Below are 9,589 nucleotides of genomic sequence, written 5' to 3'. Positions count from 1 at the left end.
CCGACTGTGAATCCTAGAATAGGCTGAGTTGGAAGGGGCCCACAGGGATCATCGAGTCCAACCCTCAGCCCTGCACAGGCCCATCCCCAGGAGTCACCCCATGTGCCCCAGAGGATCATCCAAACCCTCCTGGAGCTCTGGCAGCCTTGGGGCTGTGCCCACTGCCCTGGGGAGCCTGGGCAGTGCCCAACCAGCCTCTGGGGGAAGAACCTTTCCCTGAGATCCAACCTGACCCTGCCCTGACACAGCTCCAGCCATTCCCTGGGTCCTGTCCCTGGTCCCCCCAGAGCAGAGCTCAGTCCCTGCCCCTCCTCTGCCCCTGCCCAGGCATTGGAACTGCAGTGACGCCTCCCCTCAGTCTCTTCTCCGGCTGAACACACCAAGTGCCCTCAGCCGCTCCTCACACGGCTTCCCCTCACGCCCTTTTCCCGTCTCCGTCGCCCTCCTTCGGACGCCCATAAAACAAAACGGCGCCAGGTTTTGTTCAAAACGCGCGCGGGAGACCTCATCACTCTCTACAACTCCCTGACAGGAGGGTGTAGCCAGGTGGGGGTTGGTCTCTTTTCCCAGGCAACTGTCAGCAAGACAAGAGGGCATGGTCTCAAGTTGTGCCAAGGGAGGTTTAGGTTAGATATTAGAAAGAATTTCCTCACAGAGAGGGTGATCAGACATTGGAATGGGCTGCCCAGGGAAGTGGTGGATTCTCCGTCCCTGGAGGTTTTTAAGATGAGACTGGATGTGGCACTTAGCGCCATGGTCTAGTAACCACAGCAGCAGTGGATCAAGGGTTGGACTTGATGATCTCGGAGGTCCATTCCAAGCCAGCTGATTCTATGATTCTATGACAGAAGGGCCCCGCCTCCCTCCCCCTCAGGGCGCGGCCCCGCCGCCATGGCGGAAGTCTCGCGAGATCGCGCACGCGCTGCGGGCGCGCTCCGCCCCCATCCCTCCCTCTCCGTCGCCGCCATCCCGAGGTGAGGAGCCATGGCCGGCCCGGGCTTGCCGCCATCTGCCGCCATCCTCGCCCATCCCGCCCGCCAGCGCCCTCCCGCACATCGGGAGCGGTCCCACGCGCCCCGCGCCCGCGGTATTCCCCGGGGATGGCGCGCGGGAGGGCAGGCAGGGGGCCGATGGGGTTGTGGGGGGCGCGGGAGGGGCAGCGCTCCCTGTGAGACTCCATGGCTGCGGTGATGACTCTCTTAGGACACCTTTGGATGTAACCGTGAAAAGAAAGCGAAATTCCTGAGCGGCCGCGCCTGTGGGGCGAGCGGTCCGGGCCTTGCGTGCCGGTGTGCTGCGGGTTTAATGTGATTTTTGTTTTAATCGGTGTTTTCCAGCTGAGCTCCCAAGATGGTGCGCTACTCCCTGGACCCGGAGAACCCCACCAAATGTGAGTTGATGTTTTGGGAGAGTTCGTGTGGGACCACGGGGAAGCCGCTGAGGTTTTTGATTCCAAATGTTGGTCTTTTTTCTCTCCCGCAGCGTGCAAGTCACGGGGGTCCAACCTGCGGGTGCACTTCAAGGTAAGGAGTGTGTGGTGAGCAGGAAGTGCAAATTCGGTTGGGTTTTATGTTGGTTTTGTTAATTTTTATATTATTTTTTTAAAGAATCCCGGACTGGGATTTTAAGGATCATCCCACTTCAATGCCCTGGTATGGGCAGGGACATGTTCTACTATCCCAGGTTGCTCCAAGCACCGTGCAGCCTGGCCTTGGACACTTCCAGGGATTCAGGGGCAGCCACAGCTTCTCTGGGCAACCTGTGCCAGGGCCTCACCACCCTCATAAGCAAGAATTCTTTCCCAATATCCCAAGTTTTCACTTCGGTTTGCCTTTTTATTACCATCAGGATTATAGTTACTTTCTGACTTGTGCAGTTAGTAAATGCTATCTTAACACTGAGGTTTTATCCTTAATTTTTTGTTTTAAGCCTTTTCTTCTCTCCCCTTTGCAATTCCTTCACAGGAAAATTGCATTGCCTGGAATTACATTGTTAACAAAAGTTAAAATTTTGTTGGTTGGATTTAGCCATTTGGTAAAACACAGTAAAAGTGTGCTGGAGCCACAGAATCAGCAGTGGTAGTTACACCAAGGGTTAGAAAAGCAGATAGCAAAGAAAAAAAGTGTTATTAATTATTCTTCATTGTTTGAGGAGGTTTTTTTTGAGTGCCTCTTTTGTAGCCAAAGGACAAGGGTCTCTGGGATCCATGGTTACGTTGGAAAGATGTGTTAAAAGGAACTTTTGCATGCCTTGTGTTGTAGAACACCCGGGAGACTGCGCAGGCCATCAAGGGAATGCACATCCGCAAGGCCACCAAGTACCTGAAGGATGTCACCCTGAAGAAGCAGTGTGTCCCCTTCCGGCGCTACAACGGGGGCGTTGGTAGGTGTGCCCAGGTGAGATCCCAGTGGAAATGTGGGAGTTGTGCCCAGGTGAGATCCCGGGGAAACAGGAGAGTGTGCCCAGGTGAGATCCCAGTGGAAATGGGGGAGTATGCCCAGGTGAGATGCTAGGGAAATGGGGGAGATGTGCCCAGGTGAGATCCCAGTGGAAATGTGGGAGATGTGCCCAGGTGAGATCCCAGTGGAAATGTGGAAGTTGTGCCCAGGTGAGATCCCAGGGGAAATGTGGGAGGTGTGCCCAGGTGAGATCCCAGGGGAAATGTGGGAGGTGTGCCCAGGTGAGTTTCCAGTGGAAATGTGGGAGGTGTGCCCAGGTGAGTTCCCAGGGGAAATGTGGGAATTGTGCCCAGGTGAGATCCCAGGGGAATTGTGGGAGGTGTGCCCAGGTGAGATGCTAGGGAAATGGGGGAGATGTGCCCAGGTGAGATCTAGAAAGACTTTAGAGCCCCTTCCAGTGCCTAAAGGGGCTCCAAGAGAGCTGGAGAGAGACTTGGGATAAGGTGTGGAGTAACAGGACAAGGGGACCGGCTTCACATTGGCACAGGTTGGCCAGAGAAGCTGTGGCTGCCCCTTGGATGCCTGGAAGTGTTGAAGGCCAGGTTGGACGTGGCTTGGAGCAACCTGGTCTAGTGGAAGGTGTCCCTGCCCATGGCAGGGGGTGGGATGAGATGGTCTTTAAAGTTCCTTCCAACCTAAGCCATTCCAGGATTATGGCAAGTTCGTGGTCCCTGAAGGGTGAACTGTACTGGGATAAAAGTGGAAGTTCACTGTTGCCCTCTCATTCCAGGCCAAGCAGTGGGGCTGGACACAGGGCCGCTGGCCTAAGAAGAGCGCAGAGTTCCTGCTGCACATGCTCAAGAATGCAGAGAGCAATGCTGAGCTCAAGGTGGGTGTTACTGGGCACAGAGTGTCCCTGTCGTCTGCCTGTCAGCGACCCTGACCTGCATCACTGACGCAGAGGGACAGGGAACTCCATGGCACTGCCGGGCCCAGCTGTTTCCTTGGTCAATCCTTGGTGGATCCACAGCTCCCTGACACTGCTGAGCTTGGCTGTTTCATTGGTGAATCCTTTGTAAATCCTCAGGTCCATGGCACTGCCATGCTCAGGTGTTCTATTGGTAAATCCTTTGTAAATCTTTGGCTCTGGGACACTGCTGAGCTTGGCTGTTCATTGGTCAGTCCTTTGTAAATCCTCAGATCCATGGCACTGCCATGCTCGAGTATTCTGTTGGTAAATCCTTCATAAATCTTCAGCTCTGGGACACTGCTGAGCTTGGCTGTTCCATTGGTGAATCCTTGGAAATGCTCAGATCCATGCACCACCGTGTTCCATTGGTAAATCCCCAGGTCTGTGACACATCCAAGCTTGGCTGTTTTGTTGGTGCATCCTTGGAAAATCCTCAGCTCCGTGACACTGACAAGCTTGGGTGTTTCTTTAGCGAATCCTTGGAAAACCCTCAGCTCCCTGTTGCAGCCAGGCTTGGGTGTTCATTCACCGGCAGTGGTGACTGGGACGATAACTCACATTCTTGCTGCGGAGATGGTTGATCTGCAGATGGAAAATGAGTGACAGGTTTTACTTCTCTCCAGGGCCTCGATGTGGATTCCCTGGTGATCGAGCACATCCAGGTGAACAAGGCTCCCAAGATGCGCCGGCGCACGTACCGGGCACACGGCAGGATCAACCCCTACATGAGCTCCCCGTGCCACATCGAGATGATCCTCACCGAGAAGGAGCAGATTGTGCCCAAGCCAGAGGAGGAAGTGGCCCAGAAGAAAAAGGTATGGAGGGCCCTGTGTGCCTTTTTTCCCTGTCACGTCATCGGAGCCAAGCATTCAGCAGAGGGGTTGCTGTGATGACTATCTTAGGACACCTTTGGAATTCCCATGAAAAAAAAATCAGTTATTTCTGAGCAACCCCATTTTTAACTTTAACACAATATTAAGCACTTAAAAACCCTAAGAACCTTTTTTTTCCCCTCAGTTGTGCAGGGAGTTTGTTCTTCTTTCTCATAACCACAGCGTTCCCTGACTGTGTGGGTGAAGGTGGGGTGTGTGCAATTAAACTTAATTAAACTTGAGTTCAGAGCATGTGAGCAGCATAGGGATTCCTGTGTGCGTGCAGGTGTGATCAGTGGATCATCAGTGAGGGAATTTCTAACAGCTCTCAGTGCTTCCAGAAGATCTTGCAAATTAACTTGTGAGATGTTTTGGGAAGACGTTTTCACATTTCACCATATTCTCATTCCACCTTTTTCCCATTTTTGTGTCTGTTTTCCAGATCTCCCAGAAGAAGCTGAAGAAGCAGAAGCTCATGGCCCGAGAGTAAATCTGCACAGACAGATGTACATAAATAAAACAAGAAAGCTTAAGATTTTACTCCGTGTGTGTGTGTTTCTGTGCTCTGGGTTCTGACCCGTGGGACATGGGCAGGGAGAATTATGGGATCACAGACTGGTTTGGGTTGGAAGGGACCTTAATATCATGCAGTCCAACCCCCTGCCGTGGGCAGGGACACCTTCCAGTAGACCAGGTTGGTCCAAGCAGTTCTTTGTCAAAAGAGAGCAAACCCCGAGGATTGCCACTAATCATAGAATCCCAGAATGGTTTGGGTTGGGAGAGACCTTCAAGCTCATCCAGTTCCACCCCCTGCCATGGGCAGGGACACCTTCCACTATCCCAGGTTGCTCCAAGCCCTGTCCAACCTGGCCTTGAACATTCCAGGGATCCAGGGTTGCCCTGGGCAACCTGTGCCAGGGCCTCGCCACCCTCACAGGGAGGAATTCCTTCCCAGAGTCCCATCTAAAGCCGGTCTGCCTGTTCCTGCGTGGGTGCCGATGCCGTACCGCACACCGTGATAATTTGGGACGCCGTTCCTGCCCCTGGAATTTTGGGGGGGGCTCTAACGCGGCCGGTGGGGGCGGGGCTGAAGGTCACGTGACGCGCGCTGCCACCTCCCATTGGCGGAAGCGGCGCCCCGGAAGCGCGGGGCCGTTCCGGTGCGGGCGCGGTGAGTGCGGGGCGCGGGGGGCGATCCCGATATCCCGATATATCCCGATATATCCCGGTATCCCCCGGTATCCCACCTCGCCCCCGCCCCTCCAGCACGGCCGCCCGTGCCCGGCGCCGCCGCTCGCCGCGAGAGCGCGGGGTGTAGCGGCCCGAGCGTCCTCCGCGGGGGAGAACGGGAACGCCTCCTGGCATAACTCGCCCTTCCAGGCTGGCTCGTCCTTTACGAGAAAACGGGGGGAAATCGGGCTTTTTGCCCGCGTGGCGCTTTCCAGCCTCCGCATCCGCCGGGAGCAAGGCCCCACCGCCCTGAGGTTTTCCCTGTCACGGCGTTCCCTGTGCCCCCGGCGTGTGGGGGCTCACACTGAGGAGCGAAACCTCCTGTCGCAGAGAAATAACCTGTTAAAACCTGACCTTTTCTTTTTTTTTTTTTCCTCCCTACTTTCCTTTTTTCCTTTTTTTTTTTTTAATGTGTTTTTCTTGCTCGCCAGGTGACAGCAGGAATCCATCAGGACGGTGATTCCCCCTGTTGGGACGGGTGGCTCCAGAGGGTCACTCGTGAACCTGGCATAGGTAAGGGCGATTGTTTGGCCTGGAATCTTGGCACGAAGCGGCTGCAGAGACAAAACACAGCACGTGCTGTTTCCTCGGGACAGAGCATGGGAGTGACAGGACAAGGGGGAATGGCTCCACACTGCCAGCAAGCAGGGTTAGATGGGATATTGGGAAGGGATACCTGGCTGTGAGCGTGGTGAGACCCTGGCACAGGTTGCCCAGGGAAGCTGTGGCTGCCCCTGGATCCCTGGAAGTGTCCAAGGCCAGGTTGGAATAACCTGGTCTAGTGGAAGGTGTCCCTGCCCATGGCAGGGGGTGGAACAAGATGATCCTTAAAATCCCTTCCAACCCAAAGTATTCTGTGGTTCTGTGATAATTCTATATCCTGGGGTGTTCCCTCCAGCCACTTTATTCAGCAGCTGGATGAATCCTCAACATCTTGCTGGAAATTTAGTATCTAGGAAGTTCTGGTGAAGAGAGTACCTGAGTCATGTTGTCTCAATTTAAGATTCCTCCTAGACTTCAGAGAGCAGATTTAAACTATATTTGAAGCAGCCAGAACAGAACTTGGAAGTAGTCAACTGGAAATCGATATTCTCTTTTTTCACGGGGCTTAAAATCTTTAGGATAGCTTAAAACTTCTCCCTAGTGAAGCGTACACATCTGCCTGTTCATTCTCCATCTTGGAAGGCTTTTGTTTTGCTTCTTAATGCGAGAACTGAGATGTCAGCAGCCTAGAAAGGAGGAATGTGAAGGGCAAAGCTCTGTAGCAGCAGAGTGTGTCTAATGTATTGCTCGTCAGCACTGGCAGGGACAGCTCTAATCCCACTTAACTGCTTCCTCTCCCAGTTGTACCTCTCTGCCCCTCTGCTTTGGTTTTCTGCCCTTTTTTTTTTTTTTTTTTTTTTAGCACAGACTCCAGGCTGCCAATTTTGAGGACTTCTCTGTGGGTTACAGAGAGAGGGGATGGTTCATTTTCTAGTAGTTAATTGTGTGGGATTGGTGTGGGATCAAGAGGAAGATCCTCCTTCCTCTTGGGCAGGAGGACGGAAATAACTCATATTCTGTTTCTCTCGAATCCTCCCTGGGATTTTCTTCCTTCTCCCAGTGTGATAGCAGTGGTAGCCCTTCAGTGATAGCAGACCATTGGATGAACTGGAGTGCTGCTGTTTAATTTCCCTTTAATTAAAGAGATTAAGAAAAACAAACCCTTTGGACTCTTTCCTATAGCAAGAACTGGGCTAATATCTTGCTGCTTAAGCTGTTTTTGTGTGGTTTTAGCAAAAACTCTCATTTTCTGAATTAGTCTTTCTGAGTTGCAGCTGTAGGACTGATGAATTAATAACAAATTATTGGGTTTTTTTGTTAAAATGTGAAGAATGTCCCCCTTGTTGAGGATTTTGTAATGTTGAAACACGCAGCATTTTTAAAACTTTAACAGCTAATTTATAATTAAAGAAGACTCTATGTCCTAATATCAATTACAGCCTTTATTTAATATGTTTTCTTGGATCATGACATACAACATTCTCACTCCGAGCTGGTTTTTTCCCTCACCAGCTTTGTCACAGGGCAAGGGGCAGCCATGGTGTGCATTCCCTGCATTGTCATTCCTGTGCTCCTCTGGGTCTACAAGAAGTTCCTGGAGCCGTACATCTACCCCGTGATCGCCCCCTTCATCAAACGTGTGTGGCCCAAGAAAGCTGTGGAAGATCCAACAGGCACAAAACAAGGACAAGGAGGCAGCTCTGGGGATCCTCCAGCGCCTTCAGCCGCGAAAAGGGGCCTGGAGTATGAATCTGGAAGCTATAAAGTAAGATTAATTCACTTAGCTAACCAGGGAAACTCGGGGGCAGTTCAGGGTGGGCACCACAGAAGGGTAAATAGTTGGGTGGTTTTACAGACCTTTTTGGGGAGGTTTTCTTATGAACAGGACTTGCCACTGCTGAGCCAGCTAGAAATAGTGGCTTCAAGACAGCTCCTGGTCTTGGAGAGATAGGAATTGCTCTTGTTTCCTGAAACAGCTTAATTAATTTATGCTTTTTTAATGACTGGCTATTCTTTCAGAGAAGGAAAAAAGTCAAATATTTGGTAAATCTCACCAGATGTATGAAGCAGAATTAAAAAAAAACCAAAACCCTCTCTTCAGCCAGCTCTGCCACTCATACTGGGGAAAGATGTTTAGTGCATGCAAAGTGTGTATTTATTATTTATTTCTTCTGTCAAAATTAAAAGACTTGTAAACGTTGTCTCTGCTCTCATTTCCCCCCTTCCCTCTGAAGCAATTATTGTTTGGAAATCTACGCAGACACCACCACTTTTGGTTCTTGCTGCAGATTTCTTCATAGATCTTCACTGGCCTTGCCTCCAAAACCCGGTTTCGTCTCCAGCTGTTTGGGTGTGAAGTCCTCTTTTTGGCATCCATTAATGGCACTGTCTTTTATTTGCAGTTTGAAAGCAACAGCATTGCAAATGGAATTGCTGCAAAGAGATCCCCGGGAGCTTATGACAAGAAAACGGATTAGAGGAGTTAATTCCTAAGGATTTTATTCCCCTGTGTCCGATATGAACTGCTGATATTTCTCGCTCTCTGAGACTTTTTTTCTTTGCACATTTTAGCTGAATAAAAACCTTTATTGCTTGCAGGAGAGAGTCTGTTTTGCCACTAAAATGGCATCTAGTTTGTTATTAGTTTAAAATATTTGAAAGCTGAAGTTATTGTATTTTTCTCCCTGGAACTACTTTTCATCTACCATCTATTTAGTGTGATTAGAGTTTAGGTTAAATAACTTATGAATAAGCCTGTCTGTGGAAGGTAAATGTATCTTAGCATCTTAATTTCACTAAGTGCTAGTGGAATACTTGAGGCTTTCACCTTAAAAGCTGTGTCTGTTCTTGACCTCACTAAAGGACTGTGGATTGCATTGTGGCAACAGAAGCTCTTGTTTAAACTATAGGGGATATATATTTTCCATGCCAAATCTGTGGATGAGGTAGAGGAGTTGTGCTATATGCAAAATTTGCTTAGCTTACTAAAACAGAAACTCTTGATGTGATACTTCTATTAATTATTGTCCTTTAAACACTATGTCTTTTTTTTTTTTTTTCCTGAAGAGGGGCAGCAGAGGCATGATGCAAAAGAATTATTGCTTTATCTTCTGTTGTGGTGATTTAAAATGGTGCAGTTCCGGCTTTAAAAAAACAAAACAACTAAAACCTCTTTAAAATGTTTGTGGAATTTTAACTGTAATAAACGAGGATTTTCTTTAAATATAAGTTGCTTCATACAATTGTTCTTGGGCATCTGAGTGATAAACATCTAAAATCTTTGAAAACCTGTAGACAGGCCCCAGGCAGAAGGAGGTCTTAAAACTCCATGACTTCATGATAAAGTAAACTGGGCAAGTCCAGCTTTGCCTCCTCCTGGGAAGATGGATTCTGCTGCTGACTAGAGTCCCAACCGTGAAGTGTTTTGAGTGTCCCTGTGCTTAGTAAGGAATAAAACTGATAATTCCTGCTTTCTTCTCTCTGCCAAACCAGAGCACTCTTTAAAAGGTTCAAAACCAAAACCACTCCAGCGGTTTTGGATTGCTATTTATGGTTTAATTTCCCTAAAATCCTAC

At 49.9% G+C, this 9,589-nt stretch overlaps 2 protein-coding genes and 2 non-coding genes across 6 annotated transcripts; all 4 read left to right on the top strand.

Moving 5' to 3' along the window:
* Positions 1 to 894: 894 nt before the first annotated feature.
* On the top strand, positions 895 to 4,781 carry LOC113961345 (60S ribosomal protein L17). The gene is made up of 7 exons (XM_027671628.1): positions 895 to 974; positions 1,338 to 1,390; positions 1,483 to 1,523; positions 2,262 to 2,396; positions 3,190 to 3,288; positions 3,993 to 4,184; positions 4,684 to 4,781. Exons 2-7 carry the CDS (start codon positions 1,351 to 1,353, stop codon positions 4,729 to 4,731), a joined length of 555 nt encoding a protein of 184 aa, XP_027527429.1. The 5' UTR covers positions 895 to 974; positions 1,338 to 1,350; the 3' UTR covers positions 4,732 to 4,781.
* On the top strand, positions 1,183 to 1,251 carry LOC113961396. Its single transcript, XR_003532301.1, has one exon. It is a non-coding gene; the product is annotated as a small nucleolar RNA SNORD58 (small nucleolar RNA).
* On the top strand, positions 4,251 to 4,320 carry LOC113961394. Its single transcript, XR_003532300.1, has one exon. It is a non-coding gene; the product is annotated as a small nucleolar RNA SNORD58 (small nucleolar RNA).
* Positions 4,782 to 5,384: 603 nt separating the features above from the next.
* On the top strand, positions 5,385 to 9,168 carry CUNH18orf32 (chromosome unknown C18orf32 homolog). Of its 3 annotated transcripts, none has more exons than XM_027671629.1 (4): positions 5,385 to 5,425; positions 5,895 to 5,984; positions 7,538 to 7,779; positions 8,417 to 9,168. In XM_027671629.1, the coding sequence occupies exons 3-4, from the start codon at positions 7,552 to 7,554 to the stop codon at positions 8,489 to 8,491; spliced, it is 303 nt and encodes a 100-aa protein (XP_027527430.1). In that variant the 5' UTR covers positions 5,385 to 5,425; positions 5,895 to 5,984; positions 7,538 to 7,551; the 3' UTR covers positions 8,492 to 9,168. The 3 variants fall into 3 exon arrangements, with proteins under 3 accessions (XP_027527430.1, XP_027527431.1, XP_027527432.1); XM_027671630.1 differs by lacking the exon at positions 5,385 to 5,425 and adding an exon at positions 5,461 to 5,479 and having other exon boundaries at positions 5,903 to 5,984; XM_027671631.1 differs by lacking the exons at positions 5,385 to 5,425; positions 5,895 to 5,984 and adding an exon at positions 6,170 to 6,179.
* Positions 9,169 to 9,589: the final 421 nt, after the last annotated feature.

This window comes from Neopelma chrysocephalum, unplaced genomic scaffold (assembly GCF_003984885.1).
Source record: "Neopelma chrysocephalum unplaced genomic scaffold, ASM398488v2 Primary Assembly neopelma1_97116, whole genome shotgun sequence".
Classification (NCBI taxonomy): Eukaryota; Metazoa; Chordata; class Aves; order Passeriformes; family Pipridae; genus Neopelma; species Neopelma chrysocephalum.
The sequence above is the reverse complement of the archived record's forward strand: the minus strand, read 5'-3'. Positions and strand labels throughout refer to the sequence as shown.